The sequence below is a fragment of the Anolis sagrei genome, chromosome 4 (assembly GCF_037176765.1).
Source record: "Anolis sagrei isolate rAnoSag1 chromosome 4, rAnoSag1.mat, whole genome shotgun sequence".
Taxonomy (NCBI): domain Eukaryota; kingdom Metazoa; phylum Chordata; class Lepidosauria; order Squamata; family Dactyloidae; genus Anolis; species Anolis sagrei.
This window is the reverse complement of record NC_090024.1, coordinates 192,185,563-192,210,546: the sequence shown is the minus strand read 5'-3', so window position 1 is coordinate 192,210,546 and position 24,984 is coordinate 192,185,563. Positions and strand designations below refer to the sequence as shown.

At 39.8% G+C, this 24,984-nt stretch overlaps 1 protein-coding gene and 1 long non-coding RNA gene across 2 annotated transcripts; both read right to left on the bottom strand.

The window, feature by feature from the left end:
* Positions 1-2,743: 2,743 nt before the first annotated feature.
* LOC132773649 (uncharacterized) lies at positions 2,744-8,394 on the bottom strand. The gene is made up of 2 exons (XR_009631333.2): positions 5,660-8,394; positions 2,744-5,545 (listed from the first exon to the last, which is right to left on the bottom strand). It is a non-coding gene; the product is annotated as an uncharacterized lncRNA (long non-coding RNA).
* Positions 8,395-10,879: 2,485 nt separating this feature from the next.
* Positions 10,880-15,591, bottom strand: LOC132773653 (small nuclear ribonucleoprotein E). Its single transcript, XM_060773026.2, has 5 exons — positions 15,421-15,591; positions 13,233-13,259; positions 12,809-12,871; positions 11,455-11,533; positions 10,880-11,157 (listed from the first exon to the last, which is right to left on the bottom strand). The coding sequence occupies exons 1-5, from the start codon at positions 15,472-15,474 to the stop codon at positions 11,102-11,104; spliced, it is 279 nt and encodes a 92-aa protein (XP_060629009.1). The 5' UTR covers positions 15,475-15,591; the 3' UTR covers positions 10,880-11,101.
* Positions 15,592-24,984: the final 9,393 nt, after the last annotated feature.

The following is a 24,984-nucleotide window of genomic DNA, read 5'->3' as shown; positions in this document are numbered from 1 at the left end:
CCCTGGCCTAAGAACTTTTGCGGAATGAAGAGGATTCCATACCTCTTCTGCAGCAAAGGTCTATCTTTCCCTATAAACTAACTAAGTTCCTAAGCTAAACCATTTTCTTACCCTGCAGTAACACTACAATATGGTAAAATACATTTATACCACATTTTCAATAAGCAATTGGCATAAAATCAGAAATAGCTCTGCAGTAAAAGATTTTGCAAAATCAACATTACATTTCATGTCATAAAATACATTACATACAATAAATACATTCCTGCAAAGAAACATGTTAAGTACAATACAGTCATGCATATAAACAATTATTCATACTATACACAATACCTTTACTAATCCTGGACCCTTTTATTTATTTATTTATTTATTTTTGAAGATGGTTTTACTATGTTTTTAAGTAACCGTTTGCATTTCTCTTATCAAACCTCCTAGTTAAAAGGTAAGTGTGAAGTCTCGGCCTAGTTTTTACCCCCTTGGTGCCACTCCACAGCCTTTTTTAGTTTTTCTCCCTCAGCCTCTCTTTGTTCTGGTTCAACTGTTTCCATAACTTCTTCTATCAGGGTTTTTACAGGTTCATCAGGCTGCCTGGCTAAACAAAAGGGAATATCGGTGCTGTCACTCTCTGCTTGTCATCTAGAGGGCCGCTCACTGGTAACATTGTATTCAGACTTCCCTTCCAGTTTATCTTGGCTTCTAGTAAACATGTTGACATGGCGACAATGATCTGCCAAATCACTCCCCAACAACACTGGAACTTCAAGATCATTCAAAACTCCCATCCTCCATTTTCCAGAGTATTGTTTATATACTATTGGGATTTCTACGACAGGTACTTCAAATTCAGGGCCATAAATTTCTTTCACTATGTACTTTTGGCCTGGAAGTAGCTGTTCTTCTTTGACAAGCTCTGGCCATATTAAAGACACATCTGACCCAGTGTCTCTAAATCCCAACAATTCTTGATCTTTAAATTTTATCACCTCCAGATAATCTTTATTAATCTTTTTTCCAACACTCCTTACTCTCATAATGCTCACAGGTTCTTCCTGTAAGGGTGGAGTGTGGCTTTCTTTTGGTGATGGTACTTGCTTCACCACGTTTACTTCTCTAGGTGGTGTGATTGGCCTTTTCTGGTTATTTAATTTTGGGCAAGCAGTTCTTTTATGTCCCTCTTGGTGACAGAAATAACAGAAAAATTTCCCCGTGGCAATCCCAGAAATTGCGTCCCTTCTGACTGGGTTTTCACTCTCCCTGTCAGTTTTCTCCTTCGGAACCCATTCTTTTGACTTTTTGATGGCTACTGAGGTATGACTGAAATTCCAGTCTGCCTCCATTTCATCCAACCAAGCTGCCAGTTCTGCCACTTGTTTAATCTTCTCCTTAACGAACCACCTCATTTGTATGGGGATCAGCTGGTGAAACTGTTCCATACAAATCAAATGTCTTAGATCTTCGAAAGTGATCGTTTTACTCCCCTCTAACCAACGATCTAGAGCTTTTTCCAGTCTGCTTCCCAATTGTGAGAAGGTTTCTCCAGCTTTCCGTTTGACTTCCCTGAACGTTTTTCTACTCTGCTCAGGTGTCAAACTTAACCCTCTCTTTAAATATAGAGTACTCTGCACTTTCTGACTCCCTGAGATCAGCGTACACCTCACTGAGCTCCCCACAAATCAGTGGCCTCAGGTACACCATCATTTTGGATTCAGGTACCTCAAAATCATGGCAAGCTCATTCGAAGCTAGCCAAAAACGATTCCACGCAATCCCCCCTCAAATAACGAGGAAAGTTCTTCAAATCTTTTTGCATAGTGGTGTCAGTATTTTGGTTTTGTTCCCTCTTTCTCAGTTACAGTTCTGCCATTCTCTCCTCATGTTTCAAATGTTGCCTTTCTCTTTCCATCTCCATTCTTTCCCTCTCTATCTCAGCCATTATTTCTTTCTCCCTCTGTTCAGCCTGCATTCTCTCTCTCTCTCAACATCTCTTTGTATCTTTTCTCTTTCCATCTCAGCCATTCTTTCCTTTTCTCTCTGTTCAGCCTGCATTCCTTCTCTCTGAACCTCTCTTTGTATCTTTTCTCTTTCCACCCCCCTTCGAAGCTCAAGTTCCTTCATTTTCATTTCCATTTTAAGCTTTTCAAGTGCCAAAGAGGTAGCTATCTGTTCTTGACTACTCCCCTCTACTTGTGTTTCAGTTTCCTCAACTGATTCTATATCTCCTTTTCTGCTTCCTCAGAAGTAATCTTCTTTGCCTTGGGAGGTGCCATTGTTACTTGTTGCTTTCAAAATGGCACCAGTGGTAGCTCTTTCTCTGAGGTAATTTTCAGATGTCAAATTTTGGTTAGAATTCACCTCAGGATTGTCTTAAAATGGACTGGAGTGAGGGGTTATACGATCCACACCGCAGCAAACCAATTATAATGGCTCTATACCCAAAGAACTACTTTTTTCAGGGAGAAGGAACAGGGAATTTTAAAATTAGTGAATCCCACAAGCTACCAACACTTATAAGGAACTCACAGGAGGGAGACTGATAAATTAGGGGAGGATATAGCTGTGTATATATATATCTGAATAACGTCTAAACTGAGGTTTTGTAACTGTTTCTTCAATTGGGTTATGCTGCCACCTTTTCTAATATTCAGGCTGAGAGGATACTTAGTAACACTCTTCTGTGTTACTATGGGGTTTATTTTCCTCAGAGGGTTTAAATATCAATGACATTCACACACAGGCTGTGGTAAAGAGTTAACTATAACAAAACGTTTATTTAACAGGTTCAAATTACAGATGCGTAATGGTTTCAGAAGTAGTTCAGTGCTTGAATTACAGGTTCCAGTCAAAACCTTTAAACTGGGAAACTCTTATTATTCCGCTAAGCAGATTCTCCAATAAAAACAGCCCAATTCTCCAGGGTCTGTTTACACCAATAGTTCTTCCTTGAAGCAACTATTAAGAATTTATCACAAGCTAAACTTCCTTCTTTTCCCTTTTCAATTCCTAACTCCTATCCCCAAACTCCAACTGTCAAAACCCAACTGCAAAAACTCAAGCCTCAGAATTCAAAAAGGTAACTTTTTTTCTTTAGCTGAATATTAGGCTTTGCCCCCTATTCTAACCAATCCTGGCCATTTCTTCCTTAACAAGGACATGTCCCCTCTAAGAAAACTTAACCTAAGATGACGTCTCCCTGTTTCCCTAATCTAAAATGGCGGTCGGGGCTTCACTAGGCCCATATCCTAACTGTTAAAGGATATGGGGCGCTAAGGGGAGATAAACCATCCAGATCCAGGGGCCATGCCACACGCCAACACGGAGTTGTGACATATAAATAAACAAAACTAGCAAGAATGAGCTAACAATAACAAGTAAACCAGAATAATAATAATAATAATAATAATAATAATAATAATAATAAACAAAAAAACCCTGACATGCAGGGTGGGTGGGATGGAAAAGTCAAAGCAGGCACAGTGCCTGCTGGAGGGCCTCGGGCAGCCTTAAATAGGGAGAGGCCAGCCCCGGCCCTGCCAGCTGTAGGGAGGGCCAGATCTCCATTGGTCAGCCGGCCACACGGCAGGAAACTTTCCCGCCGCCCAGGGGGCTTCTGGGAGGAAGAAGCCCCATTTCCTGTCCTCAAGATGGCGGCGCAGGACATCCGGCGCTGCAACATTTTGGGCTGGAAAGTCGGGCCATGCCTTTTATTCATCTATTCAGCTGTCAGTTGTTTGGGTTTTTTTAAATCCCCTTAGGGATTTTTTACACCAAGGGAGACATCCAGCGTTGTGAGGTGGTAGACCAATAGTACCAAAAAGGCAAAGCAGAAATTCAGTCAGCCAGTCTTCTTTGCTTTCGCAGTAGAGTTTCAGTGGGGTCCAAGAAATATTTAAATGGCATGTAAAACACACACAGACTTTTAATCATTTGCTTAAAAGTCTGTCATCTCAAGGAGATAGCTCTTGCAACTTTACCAAATAACAAATGGTGTTGCCTTTTTCCATGATGTAGTTTTGAGTGCAAGGATTGCTATTTAACAGGCTGACTGACTGCCTCCCAGTTCTTCAACTTGCAGAAAAAAAAGCTTTTTCTGGTTCAGGCATGGTTTTGCCTTCTGAAATATGGGACTTTTAGTTCAGAGTGAAGGGGTCTGCCCGTCCTGTTTTTTTTTTTTTTCTGTGCTTTTACATGGTTATCAGATGGTTTTAAATGTTGTTTTAATGTGAACCATTTAATTATGTTTTAAGGGAATGCCACTGTATTCTTAGCTGTATCTGCTTTCCAAGCAATAGCTGTGAGGGAAAAACAGTTTCTCCTTGCTCAGTCTATGGTCTATGGGGCTTCTGAGGCACTCAAAACTCAAGGCGATAACCATTTGTTGTTTAACTAATAGATGGAAGTACGGGTTATGTAGTAGCTGGTTGATGATAACTGGTTATGTTCAAAATACTGCTTGTAGTTATTAATGGTAAGCACAACTGATTATGTTAAAACTACTGTTTATAGTTATTGATGGTAAGCACAACTGGTTATGTTAAATTGATTTGAAATGACTGTGCAATCCTGAATCTCTGGGACTGACTGAAGACACGCCCTATCTCAAGAATTCTCTGGTGGTCTATACTATAAAATGTCTCCTTTACCTCAGAAAAGGGGCGTGGCCAACCAACTGTCACAAACGGCTCTTTTTTCCTCAGGCAAAAGGGGATGTGGCCAACTAAGTGACACAAAATGGCTCCCTTTTCCTCAGACAAAAGGACTAACAAAATGGCTGACACAAACCAGAAAGGGTTTTCCTAAGCTCCACCCTCATAAAAACTAACATAACAGTAACTGCTCTAAAACTATGGGCGAGAAAGCCAAACAAAGGGATCTGGATCTAGTGCAATTCCAGCACAGATGGGAATTACGCTGGACATGAACAAGTATGTCTGGTAGGAGGGTTTTAAGAAGTGAGGGTGCAACCTTGCGTTTGGATGGAATATGAACACAACCCCTCCCCAATCAGTAAATGCTGACTGATCATGTTTGTTCCTCACCTCTCTACCCTTACTGAGAAATGCAGTTCTTCTCTTGGACGTCTTTTTCAAAAATGGAACAAAACACAGTGTCAATAAAATATGACAATACTCTTTCAGTTACACCTATAATGTATTTAAGTGTATTTTCCAAAGTTATACATTCCCAGAGCACACTTATTACATTTGATTTTCATGTAGAATGCTGCAGCATCTTGAAAGCAGGGACCTTTCAGTCAGTGAAACTAAGGCCCTTCTTTATCACAGCAACAGTCATACATTTTGGAAATGTCATGGGATTGTGTCACAAGCTAGTAACACATTTTCTTTTTACCTGCGTTAAAATGTGTAGAGCTCTTCAGTTTACTTTAGAAGCAACTGGGAATACTTTTTTGGGGAGGAGGGGAGAGGCACCAGTGCCTCTTGATTCATGAAAATCATCCTCCTCCTCCTCCTCCTCCTCCTCCTCCAGGTGGTTCTGTCTTAGAGACATAATAAACTTTTCAAGATCTTCATGGACTCTAGAATCTGAATACAAACATAGTTTATATAAATTTTCAGGTGCATGAGGGGATTCGTTCCAACTAAGAAGATTGTGGACATTTGCCAGAAAGGTCTTTCCTTTATACTGCTTTCATTTACCTTTGTGCCCGAGACATGGAATCATAGAATCATAGTTGGAAGAGACCCTGTGGGCCATCCAGTCCAATCCCCTGCCAAGAAGCAGGAAAATTGCATTCAAAGCATGTCATAAGTACTAAATATTAACTGAATATTTTTGATTACAAAAGTGTGAATCAAACACTGAAAGAGTTAGTGGGCCAAAGCCAGGATTGCCCTGAGGAGAGTGAGTAGGCCAAAGCCTGTTATTGTTAGTTTTGCCTGAGGGAGGGAACTTCTCAGTCTGTGTGATGAGGCATCTGTGAGAGGAGGCTTGTCAGTGTGAGGAAAACTTCTGTATGAGAATAAAGCCTGATATGGGGAGCTCCAGTGTTTAGAGGCTGCTGTGTGTATAAATCTACTATGTATTTGTTTATTCGGGTTGTGGAAACCTGGTTATTGTAAATTGTGCAACTATATTATTCTACTACAAAGAAAAGCCTCCTATGGAAGATATAACATTGGTCTGTGTCTTTTTGTTCTTTTATCACTTTGGGCTATTGGCATTGGATCACACTCATGCTGCTGAGTTGCTCTGCTGTACATTTATGGGGAGTGTCTTTTGTTATTAAGCCCACTCACCCATCAAAGCACTCCCGACAAATGGCCATTCAGCCTCTGTTTAAAAGCCTCCAAAGGAGCCTCCGCCACACTCCTAGGAAGAGTTCCACTATTGAACAGCTCTCACAATCAGGAAGTTCTTCTTCATGTCAGGTGGAACCTCCTTTCCTGTAGTTTGAAGCCATTGCTCTGCGTCCTAGCCTCCAGGGAAGCAGAAAACAAGCTTGCCCCCTCTTTCCTATGACTCCCCCTCACATATTTATACATGAGGTGTCCTCAGCTGGCTGAGCTGAGGAGCAGACGTATGGGAGAGAGTTCCCGAGAACCTCGGGTTTTAAGGATTTATTTTTATTACATAGCCCTATTTTTATTTTTTAATCAACTTTACCTAGATTAGATTACTCCAAAGGGAAAGGCTCAATTAAAAATCCTTGAAGCCCATGAAAGGTTTCTAAACTGAGCATTGCTTAAGCTCATTGACACCTTTAGCTTAATGTTTATTTTCTGTTCCCCTTTAAACTTTTTAAAACTTGAAAATAACAACAATATATATGTGAACTGTTCATGGAAATTTCTTCATCAGGTATTCTTTTGAGTTGGTAGAGACTAGTCATGCTTAGGTTCGGTTGGAATCTTCGTAATTTTGAATAAATTCGGAAAGATTTGCTTTTTTGAAGCTATTTCAAAGATTTTAAAGAAACCAGAAGTCCCTTTGCCCTTCTGAAGCTTTTTCCACCATTTCTGTTATGAAGCAGTAAGTGAGTCAGAAATGATCCAGCATTTCCTCGCTTCGCTTCCCTGGCCTCGGCTCAAGCCTGGGAAGCTGTGTTATAGCAGAGTGGATGAATCCCCTCCTTCCTTTCTCCTCGCATTCTGCCTGGGTCCTGGAAAGCCGTGTTAAAGCACCTGGATGAGTCCCCCCTTCCTTTCTTTCTCTCCATTCTCCTCTCCTTCTTCCTACTCTTTTCCTCCTCTTCCTCCGCTTAAGCGGCTGAGGGGGAAAAGGAAAGGGCCTGAGGATGTTAGGAATGATGGGAGTTGAAGTCCAAAACACCTGGAAGGAATACCTGATCTGCTGTCAGGCCCCATATAGATTGCCATGTAATGCATCTTGAAACTATGAGTCTCCATAATGCAGAATGCAGTAGGTCCGCAGTTTGAATCCGGTTTAGCAGTTTGAATCCGGTTTTGCAGTTTGATGTGCTGGTGGGAATGTAATGGCGCTCCATATAGTCATGCTGGTGACATAACTTTGGAAGTGTCTATGGACAACAGGTCTCTTTGGCTTAGAAATGGAGATGAGCATCACTCCCCAGAGTCTGACAGGATGGACTGAATGTCAAGGGGAAACCTTTACCTCTACTTTGATAATCTGAATTACGTGACAGGAGGAGGTGGAGGAGGAAGAGGAGGATCGCCTCCTCCTTGTCTTCCTCCGCATTGATAGCCGAGGCAGGCCTGGAGTTTAAGAGCCCCTCGGTCAGGAGTGGAAGAGCCCCTGAAGTTTCCCCTGTACTGTTTTTTTCCCACTGCGCACACATGATTGTCTGCCATGAATGACACTATTCCAAAGTTTCAGAAAGTTATGGATTTTTCGGGGAAAAAATCGGAATTCAATTCTGAATCGAACAACATCCGAAACAAGTTTTGAACCATTTTTTGGATCAACCAAGCCTAGTAGCTACATTTAGATTCCTGCAAATTTAAACAAATTGTTTTAATTAATTGTTTGTGGCAGCCTTGAAAGGTTTAGATTTGATGTCATCTCTCCAGTCTTCTGTAATCAGTAACTTAGATAAACAGACGGAATTAACAAAAGTTAACACTTCCAGATAAAGAATCCGTAATTGGTTGTAACAATTTCCTTTTAACAAAAAATCTCTCTGTATTCATTACATTTTCCTCTTTTGCAATAACAAAACTTTCACCCAATTTATTATATTTTGTAGGAAATTAAAAATAACATTTACTAGGCTGACCAATTTTGCTGATCAGACTACTGTCAAACCATAATGCAATTCATCTGCCTTTACCAATTTGCAAAATCATAACTCCAGTGACATTTATTTAACCATAAAACACCCCCTCTAGGTAATATAATAATGCCATTTTGTAACAAGCACCTCATTTTCCTTAAATGGCCTATTACAAAAACAAACAAACAAACAAACAACCCCCCCCCCCCCAGAAAATAAGACTCAGAATCTCATCTCTTCTTCCTCCTGCTCATTTTCCCTTATAATCACCAAGACTCCTTTTGTACCAAAACTTAAAATTCATTTAGATCTCCTTTTCCCTTTGAAACAGTTATATGGAAGAAAAGGTTGAACAGGTACTTATTTTACAATTTATTTTTAAAACATTATGGTAATTGAGCTGCCATCCTACATACCTCTCCAAAGAAGTTGGAAACAATGATCCTCTACTGCATTGAAGCACAATAGAACTTTTGACTTTGGTCAAATTAGTCAAAATAACTTGAGACTGTCAAAGACTTTTCCATTTTTGCAAGAGCTTCTGCCTGCTTAACTATCTTCCACTTATCAACAGTGTTCTTCATATGATCCTACCTGCATAAGATAATTCCACTTAGTTTTTATATACTGTATTTCATTGCATAGTAGTCACTTTTTAATCCCTTTTATTTTGACTGAAAAAAGGAGTGTGTGCACAGTGAAAAAAACACGTACCAGCCTTATGTACAGCATGCTAGCAGCTAGTTTCCCTTCCATTGGTCTTGCTGCTCTAAACAGCTTCACCTGATTGTCTCCATTTTCAAGAAGAGTGCTCCATCCACTCACCCTTCTGCCCATATATCCTCTTTGGGCACAGCCTATGCTCCACTCATTCACTTAACCTCTTTCAGTGCCGTCCCTGAAAGGTGGTGGGCGAGTGTGTGAGTGATGAAACACTGACTGTGTGTAAAAAGGGGCGGGTGAATAGGCAGGCGAATGTGTGAATGAATGAAGTGTCAGCAATTTGCATGGATTCTCTTCGGTTGCTATTCCCTCCTAGTCAGCCTTGGGCAAGAGATGTAGTTTAACGCAGTTTGAATGGATTCCCTTCGGTTGCCATTCCCTCCTGGTCAGCCTTAGGTGAGAGATGTAGTTTAAAGCAGTTTGAATGGATTCCCTTCGGTTGCCATTCCCTCCGATCAACCTTGGGTGAGAGATGTAGTTTAAAGCAGTTTGAATGGATTTCTTTCGGTTGCCATTTCCTCCTGGTCAGCCTTGGGTGAGAGATGTAGTTTAAAGTGGTTCAGACCATCTGACAGAGCATATCCCCCAATATGAACCTGCCCAGTCCCTGTGATTCACAGGAAAGACCCTTCTCTTATATGAAGACTATAGTGGTGACTTCTTCTTTGCTCTCCTTCTACTGATTGGCAAAAACTCAAAGCAATAGAAGTGCTGCATTGCTTTGGATTGTATTATTCAACTTTTTAGAATGTTTTGTCTTTTATATGGTTAATAGTTGAATTAAGTTTTAATGCTGACTTTTTGTATACTTTTAATTGCAATGTTTATAATGTGTTAGCTATCTCGTTCAAGTCTTGGGAAAAATGCTGGTCATAAATGGGGCTGACTACTATAAGAACTTCTAAAGTGTCAACTTTCTATGTCATAGCTGTACATATAGAGAGAGTGCAAACACAAAAAGGGTTTCATACAATCAGCCTACGCTTCCTTCCTTGTAGAAATTAGTATGAAAGCAGGAATTATGATACCATCAAAACAACTGAGGAGCAAATATGCTGCTCTTTTTATCATTCTGAATTTTAGTTAGTTTTTGCAACTGATTTACAGATGACATGTTAAAGAACACCTAATCAGAAGTGAGAGGTTTATCTGTGGATAGATTTTTTATTTGGTCTACTACTAAAATATTTTTATATTTAATTTCTGTTCTTGTGTACACTTTCCTTCAGATATTTAGCAATATTCACATTTCAGAATCAAATTCTCAGAAAGCTGAAAAGAAATTTGTTCAATAAACTAAAATGTTCAGCTTTATTTTGATATCCTCATTGTAACAGGCTACAACTGCACACCTTTGGAAAGACATATGGAACCACAGGCAGCTCAATGGGAGAACTACTGATGTGTTTGCCTTTCAAAAACTGGTCTGGAATATAAGTAATGAATTGCATTTTTCCTGATTTAAGTTCTTTTCGCAGTTGCCATTTACAGCACTTCATAAAATCTCAGCCACCAGAAATCAGTTAAATGGATCCCCATCAAGATACATAAGTCTGAATTATGATTAAATAGATAAAATCTTCAACTCACAGGGTATTAGATTTTTTTTCAACACTGACAAGAAACTACTCATTTCAGACATAGATAACTACTTGGTTTTGTTATCTCAAACACCCATATATTCTAAAGTTGGCATGAGGGAAAGTGTGGCCCTTCATATCCTGTCCAACTGCAATTCCCATCGTGTTTCACTATTGGCTTTGATGGCTCGGATTCATGTGAACACCAGTCCAAGATTCTCAAGAGTCACACATTCATCACATCTGTTCTAACTGAAGTTTCTCTAATAGTGTACCTGGGCAAAACAATTTGTTTTTCTGTGTCATTAAAAGAATTAGCAAATATCTCGACATGTGTTATTTGGGACAATAAGAAAAATAGATATATTAACAAAAATGTTTATTTATAAACAACTACTGGTCCACACAAATGTAAAAAAAATGTTATTCCCAATTATGTAAGTGTGTATTAAGAAACTGGCTCCATTCTCCTCTCTCTTCTCAAAATCGCAAGGGAAAAAATTGCAAGTGACAGCATCCATCACATTTTTCTTCTGCAGGTTTAAAGTTTCAAATAACAATAATAACACACTGGATAGCAACTTCTAGTTAGAAACACTTTGTAGAAGAGTAATATTGTCTCCTTTTAACATGATTCGACCTGAAATGGAAAACAGGATCATTAGACCTATATGGATACAAAGGATCTATTTTCTATTAACATTTGCATTCAGTTTTTAGTTAAATATACAACCCACTATACAGTATCTCCCTAATCTTACTTTGCTCCTCTTGTTCTCTCCCATTTTCATCTTTCAATCTCTTCACCCATGTTTTTTTCCTTTTTCAAATAGTAAGTCATCCTCTTCATTGATTCTATATTCCAACTTTGGAAATAGCTTTTAACATATAATACTTATTTATTATATTTCTTATATTATACTTATATTATACTTACCCAGCTGTTTTCTTGATTTTGTCTTGGAGTGAATCTCCTCTGCATCATCCAGAACCAAATTCATATATTCATCAAATCCCTGTCAGTGAGAATAGAAAATAACCAAACTAAGGGAAACATAGAAAGGGGGAAATTCCAGTAATTTATTAGTCAGTAAATACATATTAATTTCCCTTCCAAATGCTCCTCCAAGTGCAGGGAAGCTGCTTTTCTCTATTCTCCCACCTCCACAGGCACTGTTGCTAGGATCACAAGATATTGTTTTCTCTATGGCTGCTCTCACACATTGTCAAGTTAAGGGCTGCTCTCTAGGGAAGTTAGGAAGGTCCCTTCATTGTTAGCCTTTTCATGGAAGGTTTAGACAAAGCCTGCACAACCTGTGGCCCTCCAGGTGTTTTGGACTTCAGCTGTCAGAATTCCTGACCACTGAACAAGCTGGCTAGGGCTTTTGGGAACTGAAGGCCCAAACACCTGGAAGGCCACAGATTGAAAAGGCCTAGTTCTTTTGGCCCAGTTCTTTTGCCAGCAGGTCTTCAGAAAAGTCAAGACAACAACAAAGGACACAAGACTGTACTGTTTGTAAAATCTTTTAAAGAAAGATTCTAATGGGTTTTAATTCTCTTCTTTAATACTGTTTAAAATTTAATCTTAATTTTGAAAGTTTTGAACTATGCATGTCTTATGTTCTCTGCCTTAAGTCCCAGAATGGATAGACTTGAGTTTTAAATGTACAGTCACCAGAATAGAAAACCAATTAAAGACTGCTCATATTGGGGAAGGCAAGTTGTTTAAATATCTAGCTTCCAATTCCTTAAAAGTCAAAGTAAGCATGGTTAAATGTTTGCAGAAACATCTAGTAGATGAGTGTTGATGTTTACAAATTGTCTAGATATGTTTACACAGGGTTAAATATCAGCTAATTTAAACATCATTTTATAACAACAGACATTTCTGAACAGACTTCCAAGCCAACCTTCTGCTTCAAGCAATGAAGTAATGTAGGTTTTACCAGGGGAAAGATAACAATGGATAGGCATTAGCAAATATACAATGAATCAGACAGACTGATGACCTATCTAGCTTGGCACCATTTATATTCCAGTTCTCTGATTTGGAGGAAGAACTGGGCTCACCACACTTATCACAGACCAGCTCTTTTCTCTCCATGACAAAAGATGGGGACAAGGAAGGCCATGTAACCCCAAGAATCATATAAAATGTGTTTACCACTTAGTTTGTCTTTTATAACATGGTAAAATATGAAACTCACTTGAAATTAATGCAATAGTTCAAGTAAAATTTCAGTGTAAAGATGCTTTTTTATTTTATAAGAGACATAGACTTTAGTACTCACAATAATGCAGCCTTCTATTCGCATATTTACTTGCTCATACAACCACACCTGAATTCTGGACCTCTACAAAGTAAACAGGACAGAAATGACTTTCACACTTGTTCTAAACAGGTTTTCACAAATCAGGTTTTTCCCCTAGCAAAGTAAAAACAGACATGTGTCAGCACTCCCAACAAAATATGGAGTGTTCTCCCATATTTTTACCAGGATTTTTCTACTTCAGATAAATTTCATGAAATAATATCACTTAGATTAAATGGCACAAGCTTACTAAAGCTTAGATATTTATTAAAAGAATTTTAAATAGCTTTTAAAGAATTTTCATCCCCATGAATAAAATGAAGTATTGTATCTTGATTACAGTAGCTCAATTTGTTCAAATCCATTGTTAAGGGTAAAAATCAAGATTGATATGTTCACTTACGTTCTGTAGATATCTGAAGATGAGGTTCTGTGAGTAGTGACTTAAGAAAAAATACAGACATAAAAGGAACAAAATGCATACTCAAAGAGCACTTTAGGAAATCTGTTTTCACATCGTTACCCTATATTTTAATGCTACATTTGTTTTCAATAGCTTAATATAATCACCATGTCCATCACCTATGCCAACTCAAACATGGAAACCGAAGTAGAAAAAATAAGAATCATACACATTCTCACCAAAAGCAATCACCCTGCTACTTCAGGATTTATTTATTTACTTACTTACTATATTTATATCCCGGTCTTTCTCACCTTAAAGGGGACTCAGAGTGGCTTTCAATATGGCAATATTAAATGTCATATCTATGTATATAATAAAAGACAGTGTTTGTATGCAGAGGAAGTGCGGCGGATGTGTTTGTGGCAGCTTATGATACCTGTTACAGAAGTTGTCATTTGTGTTGCTACAGTTATGCCAGTTCAATATTGCACTATCCAAAAACGTTATCCCATAGCCAAGTCATCATTCTTTTCCTAAAACCCAGGATGCGTCTATTATTATTACTACTATTATTATTAACTTTATTTGTACCCCACTAGCATCTCACGAAGGACTCGATATTTATTATTTATTTACAACATTTAATGGTATATCCTGCCCTTCTCACCCCTCAGAGCAGCTTAGAAGTTATATGTACACAATATATATTATATTATTAGCATAGCACAATATTCATATTATATATTGCACTATACTACTATAATGCAATATTAATAATAATATTACATGTAACATATAACATATATTTATAATATTATTATATGCTCCTTGAACGCCACTCTGGTGAGCAATCTGGATGCTGCCTGTCGAACATTCTTCAAAGGCAACCCCACGTAGAGTGCGTTGCAGTAGTATCTACGGGATGTAACCAGAGTGTGGACTGCCATGGCCAAGTCAGACTTCCCAAGATATGGGCATAGCTGGTGCACAAATTTTAATAATAAATGTAAACTATTTATTTATTTACCTTATTGGAGCCCCCGGTGGCGCAGTGGGTTAAACCCCTGTGCCGGCAGGACTGAAGACCGACATGTCGCAGGTTTGAGTCCAGGCAGAGGCGGATGAGCTCCCTCTACTAGCTCCAGCTCCTCATGCGGGGACATGAGAGAAGCCTCCCACAAGGATGATAAAACATCAAATCATCCGGGCGTCCCCTGAGCAACGTCCTTGCAGACGGCCAATTCTCTCACATGAGAAGCGACTTGCAGTTTCTCAAGTCATTCCTGACACAACAAAAAACTTTCTCTACCCCGAGGGGGGCTCAAGGCAGATTACAATTGCACCTCCATGGTGCCTTAAAACATACCACATCAGTTAAAACATAAGTTAAACATTAAAATGTAAGTATAATAAAAATACATTTCAATGAGTCACGTCATCCAAAGTCATAGTCTAAAGCAGGCATCCTCAAACTGCGGCCCTCCAGCTGTTTGGGCCTTCAACTCCCAGAATTCTGGAGTTGAAGGCCCAAGGGTCTGGAGAACAAGCCCTATGAGGAGCGGCTTAAAGAGCTGAGCATGTTTAGCCTGAAGAAGAGAAGGCTGAGAGGAGACATGATGAGGGCCATATATAAATACATGAGAGGAAGTCATAGTGAGGAGGTAGCAAGCTTGTTTTCTGCTTCCCTGGAGAATAGGACGCAATGGAACAATGGTTTCAAACTACAAGAAAGGAGATTCCATCTGAACATTAGGAAGCACTTCCGTTCAGCAGTGTGGTGGAGGCTCCTTCTTTGGAAGCTTTTAAAGAGAGGCTGGATGGCCATCAGTCGGGGGTGCTTTGAATGCAATTTCCTGCTTCTTGGCCGAATGGGATTGGACTGGATGACCCATGAGGTCTCTTCCAACTCTGTGATTCTAATTCCTGACAACTGAATAAGCTCGTGAGGGTTTCCGGGGGTCGCAGTTTGAGGATGCCTCGTCTAAAGGCCAAGCCATAGTCACACTAACATTCCTGCACTGCTCTATTTTTCCTACGCCTGCTTTGAACCTGCTTAACCCGAGCGGGAAGAAACAAGGGCCTCCTTCCCCGCCTCCACAGGTTCCCCGGAGGGCCACGCCGCTCCTGGCCTGCTTCTGCCCGGCCCTTCTCCCCCGAGTCTGGTCGGCGCCCGAGCGAAGGATACGATAGGCTGCACCATCACCTTCTGCACTTTCTGCCCTTGCCCGCGGTAGGCCATCCCTGCGGAAGCTGTGCCGAGTGAGAGTGAGAGAGAGTAATCCCGCCGAGAAACTCCTCAAGACCGGGACCTCACCGCCTACTCCAGCCTCACGCATGCGCAGACGTGAGCTACGTATTCCCGACGTAGGCCACACACTTCCGACGGAAGTGACGTTGCCGTTTGTTTGTATCACAATGATGGCGGCCTGGGGTATCTCTGTCCCGGCGGCAGCGGGGGTGCCGAGGGGGCTTCATTCGGTGCAGAGTCGGCAGTGTTTTCGGTCACGCTTCGTTTTGCACCGGGCGGTTTGCCTGTTATCTAGCGTACGATTTGGTCTTGGCGCATCATTCCATCTTTCGCGCATTGTTTGGGAAGAGTCGAGACAAGGCGGCGGCGAGGAGAGGCGTGTGCGGCCTTCTCCCTCGGGGGCCTCGTTCCGCCTCATGCGCCCGGGTGAACACCTCCTCTTCCCCACCTCGAAGCCAGACTCCCATCTCTTCGGCGGCCTTTCTTTTGGCGGAGGCGCTTTCCTGGAGGCCGGGTAATGGGCCTAGTCGTCTTTTCCCCCTGAGGCCTGACCAGATTCGACTTCCGCTTTCTCCAAACGGGGTCACTTGCTCGCCCTTCTTTTGTAATAGAATATGCAGATGTGCATCATAAATTGGCTAACTTAGCAGTGGTTTTCAACCTTTGATCCTCCAGGTGTTTTGGACTTCAAGAAATTTAAAGCCCAACTTACCTGTCGGAACGCATCTCCTCCTATGAACCAGTTAGGACACTAAGATCGTCTGGGGAGGCCCTGCTCTCGATCCCGCCAGCTTCACAAGCACGTCTGGCGGGACGAGAGACAGGGCCTTCTCAGTGGTGGCCCCTCGCCTGTGGAACGCCTTCCTACAGACATTAGATTGGCCCCCTCCCTACTGGCATTCCGGAGGAGAGTGAAGACCTGACTGTTCGAACAGGCATTCAACTAGGCAGTGCAATTGAATTGATTATTGGAACACGGAAAATGGATATGGAGACTGGATTCTGATTTTATTAATGAGACGTGATGGATTGTTAAATTGATGTATTGATGCTTGATGTTTACTCACTTGCTTTTAAGTGTTTAATGATTTTCTACTGTGTATATTAGAATTTGTTGTTAACCGGTCTGAGTCGCCTAAGGGCTGAGAAGAGCGGTATACAAGCGAAGTAAATAAATAAATAAATAAAGTTGTTGGGAATTGTGGGAGCTGAAGTTCAAAACACCTGGAGGACCAAACATTGAGAACCACTGGGCAAGAACTTCTACTTGTTAAGTAATGATAATTCCGTTCCTTCTCATTTATCCTTTGATTTCATTCTGAAATGGGATGGGCAGTGCATATCTCCCAAAGCTAATAAAAATAGTATTCTTCTTGGGGTTGTGTAGATGATGGGACTGAACTAACGTATTCCAGGCTGCAGTGCTAAAGTGAAGAGAGGCCAGTATTTCGTATCTGTCTTTACACTGTTTTTCCCCCCTTGCATGCCTTGTTTGAAAGAAGCTATGTTTGTTCTTCCACATCACCTTTATATGTGAAATTGTTATATTTTCCAGATGGTAATTTGAATTTTGGGATAAAGACACTTGAGGAAATCAAGTCAAAGAAAGCGAAACAAAAAACAAAGCATCTATTTCGTAAGTTCACTCTTTTCCCCTGGTGATTTGGGTTAGAATGAAGTCTTGTTTGAAAAGGCCAATGTGCTTGGTATCTGAGAGAGTATACTACTTAGTTCAATAGTCATGAGATAGTAATGAATTGTGCATGCCCTCCTGTTGTGGCAGATCAGAAGGCTTATATCAGCATATTAAAAGTGTACCTCAGACGTGAACTTGTCAAAGGAACATACCGTGTTTCCCCGAAAATAAGACATACCCTGAAAGGAAGACCTAGTAGAGGTTTTGCTGAATTGCTAAATATAAGGCCTCCTCTGAATGTAAGACCTAGCAATGTTGTTTTTGGAAGCATGCTCCCCCCAGTGGCCAGAAGCTGCAAGACCATCCCTGATATACAAGTGGTCCAGGAACTGCTGTGGGATGTCATTACAGTCTCTAGACAATGTGAGGGAGCCAGGCACTTCACAGCCCTTCTTTTTTGTGGCTCTGTGTGTGAGAACCAGAATATTTATTATATATTGACAACTACTATAAAGTATATAATAAATGTTCATTTTTTCATTCAACAATAAATGTGAATTCTTCTTCATGGAACAGTAAGGCATCCCTTGAAAATAAGACCTAGCGTATCTTTGTCAACAAAAATTAATATATGTCTTATTTTTGGGGGAACAGGGCAGGAAACTGTTATCCTCTGCTGTAGTCCATATTTTGCAGGATTGTTTTTAAGGACTACTACTAATCGTTTTATTAATACTATTGCCATATTAGATGTGCTTAACTTAGAGTAATCTTCTCTTTCTTTAGTGCCTCTTATGCATTCTTCACAATTTCAGCCTTGAAGTCCTTAATAGTTATTACATTGTGGTAGTACAGCTTAATGTCATACTCTTCTACTTTTTTCAGCCCATTCTTCTAGAATTGCTGCTCAAACCCAGGCCCATCCAGGCCAAGATAATGCAGATGAACGTGCTATGGTCAGAACTGTAACTTTATCGTCAAAGGATGGCAATTACATCGTTTTATCTCTGTGAGCAATAGAAATGAGTGGCAGGTACTTGTGAATGACTAGATCAGTCACATCAGCAGTACATATAAGCCAGTGCAAGGATAACGCTGGATTACATTGTGTTCAGTGTCATGAATGAAAAAAAAGTTGCAAATTGTAGACAGCAAAGACAATGAAATGTTACTAATATTTACTTGCAGATGCAAGGAAATCTGAAAGTATGCATGTTCCACAACTCTGCATATATGGTATCCCACAAATCTGCAAACGGCCACCATGAAGCCATAACTTTGTTTGCTTCAGTGAAAGGAATTTTATATGTCAGGTTATGTCAGTTTGTTCAGCCAATTGTACTCAAAACCATGTTTTTAACAATACTGCTTTTTAACTGCATCAGCTTTGCTTTGTGGTAAGAAAAAGGGGTTGCATCAATTTCAAATAGAAATAAGTTATGCATAAGTACCCTATATACTCAAATATAAGCTTATCCGAATATAAGCAGAAACACCCGATTTTACCACAGAAAACTGGGAAAACGTATTGACTCGAGTATAAGCTGAGGGTGGGAAATGCACCACTACTAGAAAATTTCAAAATAAAATTAGATACCCGTAAAATTACATTAATTGAAGCATCAGTATTTTTTTAATTTTTACATAAAACTGTAATTTAAGATAAGACTGTCCAACTCTGATTAAACCATTATTCTAACCTCCTTCAATGTAAATGTGCTTACATATCCTTCCAATAATAATAATAGACTAAAATAATGGAAATGTAATAATAGCAGTAATAATAGAGTGAAATAAAAATTTAATAAAAATAAGAGTAAAATAATGTAAGTTTCATAACAACAATAATAAAGTAAAATAAGAAATGTAATAATAAAAATAGAGTAAAATAATAAATTAATAATAATAGAGTAAAATAAGAAATGTAATAAAAATAATAATAACAACAGAGTAAAATAATAAATAGCTTTGACTCAAGTATAAGCTGAAGGAGGCGTTTTCACCCTTAAAAAAGGGCTGACAACTTGGCTTATATTCGAGTATATATGGTATTTAAAATGCTACAATGTAATATAGACATAATATATTTGTAGGAGGCATACAGAGCTAGAATTTAAAAGCAAAGCAGAACCTTGAAATTCAGCCCTTTTGTTTTTTTTTATCGTAAGTTGCTGGGACTGACCTTCCTACAAAACGTAACCTTGCTGAAAGACTGGGAAAAAGAATACATCCCTTGGAGAATGCAGACAGAACACCAAAGACAGGTATGTTTGCTGAATCAGCAAAACGAATGCAACACCTTAGATTATTATTAGAATGTTTGGTTTCTTCAAATGTGATGTTTCTGGTATTATTAGGTTGCTTTTTTAAAAATAAAAAACCTGCAATTTGGAGAAACCAGAATATGATGCACAGTTTTTTTTAAAAAAATGGTAAGTATCTTTCTAACTTGTCTTTTAGTACAGGGGTTTGTGATTAAAATACTCATTGAAGACATCTATTTTAATAGGTACAAGGAGTTGTAGAACAGGCAGACCACACTGTCAGTTCTTCATACCCAGAACTATATATCCAGTCTTTCTGCCTATAAGCAGTTATTTTGTGCCAGAAACCATGATAACAAAGATTTTTAAAACCTTGTGCAGCTTTCCATATTATTTCTACTCCTTTCTGCAGTGCCAGTTCGTACGACTGTTAAAGAGAGATTGGGATTCCCATTTGGGCAGAAAAAGATGGCAACAGGTATGTTGTTTTTATACTAGAGTATGTTCAATATGTAATCGAAGGCTTTCATGACCGGAATCACTGTGTTGCTGTGAGTCTTTCAGGCTGTATGGCCATTTTTCAGAAGCATTCCCTCCTGACGTTTCGCCTGCATCTATGGCAGGCACCCTTAGAGGTTGTGAGGTCTCAACCTCTGAGACCTCACAACCTCTGAGGATGCCTGCCATAGATGCAGGTGAAAATATCAGGAGAGAATGCTTCTGGAACATGGCCATACAGCCTGAAAAACTTAGAGCAACCCAGTAAAGTATATTGTTTATGTAAATGTTTGCTGTTTGTTGTGGCACTATGGTGTGCTTTTTGTAAGCCGCCCAGAGTCCCTTCGTGGAGATGGTGGTGGGGTATAAAGTTTTATTTATTATTATTACCACATGGTTTTAGTTGAATAACTTGGGCTCAATGGAGAGCATGCAGTGCAGTCTTGTGTGTCTCTATTCCCAGGTCCCATTGGTACAGGGATAGCCTATAGATCCAATATGTCAAAGGAATGCAGCATAACAAGGGTCTACCAGCTTTTGCTGTCTTGTCCTGGATTCATAACTGTTTCTTGGGCTTGCTGGGAGAAGAATTTTTATTTCCAATAGCCATTATCTGGTTTTTAACGCATATGATGCATCTACCACTTTCTGACTTGAGGGTCGGCTTAGTGTATGGAGCCTACCAACTGATGGAATATGAGGTGTGCATCTCTGGGATATGAAATCAGTGATTTTGAATGATGCTGAAAGATCAGAAACATCTGATATTTCAACATCTGTGATAAACCTCCTTTTCTTGGAGATATATAAATGGTTTGGGTCGCATTTCTTTTAAAAAAATAATTCTTTATAACATGTCATTTTTATTTTAATGTCATAGAGAATGCTGCCACACCAGAAGTTGAACTCCTCCACATGAAAACACTTGAAGAAATCCACTTGGAAAAGACTGACCAAAGAAAGGGAACAATTCAGCCAAAGCCCAAGGTTACAGTATCATGCGCAAAACCATCTCTTGCAACCAGGATCAAAACCTTTTCTGAAGCCTTTGCTGACAGAAACAAATTGAAGAACAGAAGCAGGGCTCTGCTGTTGTTACTGCCCCTGCAAAAATAAAATTGGAGGAGCCTTCTGGCAAAGATAAAGATTTTGGAGAAGTGCGCATCAAAACGTTAGAGGAAATCAAGCAGGAGAAAGCTCTTCGAATGCGGCAGGGTGTGGACAGCAAAAAGACACAGCTTCAGCCTGAGAGAAATCCATTTGAGAGGAGACTGCAATGCATTACAAAACCAACAGGTGCCACATGTTCATAATATTTTTTACACTTCCAAATAGCTGGTATGTAGAATGTACTTGTATTCCTTTTATCTAAAGGAGTCATGTTGGCAGAAGAGGAGCTTGGCATCCGTGCCAGCCACTTTTGTATATTTCATCCTCATAAGACAATACCAGGCTAGCTTGAGGAAACTTCGGATTATCGCCGGCAATCGGACAACACATTAAATCACATTAATCCACTCATTTTCCTCTCAGTTCATTGTTTCCCACTTGCACCACCTCCTCACTCCTCATTTGCTGAGAAACTGAAGCAGCCCTGGCTTTGCCATTGGCCAAGGGGCACCAAAGCCGGGCACGCCTCCCCTCCAGCTGATGACACCAGCCAATCAGCACGAAGTTGGCAAGGGAGCGGGGGGCGGGAGGTTTGAATTTGACAGTTCTGTATTTCTATAAATATACACACTTTTGCCCTACCAAGCATGTCAGCTTTGGCAAGGGATTGCGGTTTGACATCCATGCCAGCTGGAATGAAATAAAGACAACTTAGTGGCTTTTCTTCAACTTGGTGAGACTTCTATTGGGAAAAATCAGAGAAAAATCTTTGGATGCTTCTTTCTGTCTCACAAGGGTAAATGGACTCTTGTTTGAGAGTATGCTCGGTCTCTGCCTCCTGGCAAAGACCCCCAAATTCTCGCTCGACATCAAGATAACTGCCATGTATTTGAATTAGTGATACTTCATCTTGAAAATCAATAGTAGCTGAAGGTGTTAAGGCTCTCTTTTTGGGTTTGTGTAAATAGACTTTATTGCTGCATTTCACACAAAAGGAAATTAGAGTATGGGGAGATAATGTTATATTTATTTTGAGAGAGCCCAATTTCTTGTTTTTAAAAAGGAGGGGAGGAATAATTTATGTATAGCAATTAAGGAAACATGGCATTAGAGGGGATCAGTCTTTCCTGAAGACTTGAGGCCAGGCACAACACAGTTAAAATCACATAATTATAAAACATTATGTAAATGCATATATTAAAATATTTTTATGAAATACATGTATTAAATTCACAGAACAAAGACTAAAATAGAGTAAACACAAAACATGAGTTTAAAATTCATAGTTAAAAATTGACTGGGTGGGTAAGCCTGCTGGAATAGATAGCATAGTGCAGTGGTTTCTGCATTGGATTGACAATTAGTTTCTAAGCAAAGTGCAAAGTGTTGCCCTTGATCTCGAAATCCCTACATGGTTTGGGTGCAAGTTACTTATAGGACTACCTTTTCATGTACAATCTGCCCCTTACCACACAGGTTCTCTGTGGGGCAGCTACTCCATCCAGCCAGAACCCAATTAGTTTCCTTCGCCCAGAGGACCTTTTCATTGGCTGCCTCACAACTGTGAAATGACCAGCTGGAAGAGATCCAACAGCTAAATCATCTGTGGAAATTTAAGAGGCAACTGAAGACCCGTATCTTCCAACAAGCCTACTAAAGGCCCTTCCACACAGCCATATAACCCAGAATATCAAGACGGAAAATCCCACAATATCTTCTGTAGTTACTGTATTTACTCAAATCTAATGTTCAACTTTTTTGGCTAAATTACATTCCCAAATTTAGGTTCGCATAATATGGTCCTGGTTGAGAATCAGCCTGTGTTTGTGTTCCAGGATCATGAGGCTTCTTATGTGGGAAATAATGAGGCTGAGGTGCAAGATGGAGATGGTTTGGTCAATGATTTTCAGACAGACAATGACAGAGAGGCCCCAGTGCAAAGGGCAGTTTCTCATGAGAATATTCCTGCTAGGCCTAGGGATGATGATTTACTCCCGCTTTATGTGACCTCTCAAGATTTGGGTTTGGCAAAAAATTGTGACACCTGGAAATTTTAATGAGCAGCCAAATAGGGAGTTGGAGAACAGGCGGCTGGAGATCAGCCAGGATCAATAGCAAACCCAGTGTTTATATTGCTCCGAAAAGCTCCGTCAGATAAGGAGCAAGTGTGGGGGAAAGCAAAACCAGTTTCTGGCTTTTGGGATATAAGTTTTGCTTCAAGGGAAAACCTGTTAGATCAGGTATAGTTTGGAAATCAAGTTCATGTGCCATGGAAATCCTGTTCAAGGGGTCTTGTTCCTGTGGAGATTTTTAGCCTTTTGGATTGTCTTTGCATCCTGTTGATTCCTGTCTGGATAAATACTGTCTTGGATTGCTTTTATATCTTGTGTGGACATTGCTTTGTGTTCCTGCATTTTATTGACTTATTACTTTTTGGAACCTTCTTATTTTCTTACAAGCATTTCTTTCTACTGGCTATTTACAAAGTTTCAATAAAAGAGGATTTGTTTCTTCACTCATCGTGTGGTGTGTTTTAAAGTCAGAGGGCTTTTTCCTGACCTGGAGTGCAACAGTCCTCTTAGTTCTGAGCCAAAGCAAAAGGGGAAGTGTGACGATGTGTAACTTTTATTCTTATGGTTATGTGTTGTTTAAACAGTAGTTAATAAATGGTAAGTATGTAGGATTATATTTTGTTAAAGATGGTGGCTGATTTAGCCTGAGCTGAGTTGCCATAGCAACAGGGGCGGAGCCAACTGCCAACTGCCTCTTCACGGGGCAGCTGTTTGAAAGTGGCAGTCTGTAAGCCGGTGAGCTACAGGGAAAACTGAATCTCTGGGTGGAGATTCAGGGAATTAATTTGTGACCAAAAGGGTTACAGGAAAGGACCCGGTAGTGATAAAACTAAAGGGGGTTATTGATTCTGGATTAAGAATCAAGGTTTGACCGGGAACCAATTCTATTAAATAAGGCTTTCAGGTTATTTGTTTTATTAGGACAGTTGTCCAGAAGAGATACATCTGCTTATAGAAACCTCTTGGAAGTCTGTGCCTGAGGTTACTCATGAAACCTTACTAATGTAATCAGTCAAGATTCGTGCCTCTTGTGAAGAAACAATCAAATCTGTTATACCTTGCTTGTTCCAATAAAATTGTTATGTTCTCCTCAAGCCTTGCCTGATACAGTTTCTCTTAAGTCAAACAGCCTGCATAAGAAGTAAAGTAAAGCCAGGGACAGTAAATGCTACGCTATCAATACTTCTGTAAATAATAGTCCCTTTATAAACCAGCTCATAAGCTGATATTGATCATTGCCCGGCTTTCCTCACAGATTAGGTGGCAGTAGTTTTACCCTCCTTTACAGGAAGCTACTTCAGGAGCACCTAGAGTTCCTGTTTGAGGGACGCCAACTCTAATTTAATGACCACCGCTCAATGCTATGATATCCTGAGATTTGTAGTTTGATGAGCCATAACAGCAGAAAAAGTTCAATAATAATAATAATAATAATAATAATAATAATAATATACTTTATTTATAATCCACCCTATCTCCCCAGAGAGACTCAGGGCGGATTCCAACATACAATGGCAAACATTCAGTGCCTCCATAAAACAAACAATCTCAGAAAAACACCCACATATGAAAACAACATTAGAACCTAATATCAATAAATCAAATTTAATGAAACAAAAAATATATAATTCCATTAAATCTGAACATAAATCATCCACATTGACTTACAGAAGCCAACTATTGTTCACAAAGTTTTGTGGGTTGGTTGTGTGTCCAGTGATGGTAACTGGGCTAACATGAACTAGCAGAGCCTGGATAGGAGATACTTGTAAAACTATGATTCCATAGCATTGAGGCAAGGCAGTTCAAAGTGGATTCATTCTGCAGCATAGATGCATCCCAAGGGCTTTATTTTCCATTGTTGGAGGATTTGGCGTTTAAACTCTTGTTTTTAAAAAAAAGGAATTATAAGCATGCAGCT

Bases quoted from the DNA above. Each gene is read 5' to 3' on its own strand.
- LOC132773653 (XM_060773026.2), bottom strand. From the start codon at position 15,474: ATGGCCTACCGCGGGCAAGGGCAGAAAGTGCAGAAGGTGATGGTGCAG. The intron at 12,872-13,232 runs GTAAGTGAACAT...TTTACTTTGTAG, and splicing joins TCTTCAGATATCTACAGAAC to AGGTCCAGAATTCAGGTGTG. The intron at 11,534-12,808 runs GTGAGTACTAAA...TCTCACTGACAG, and splicing joins GAATAGAAGGCTGCATTATT to GGATTTGATGAATATATGAA.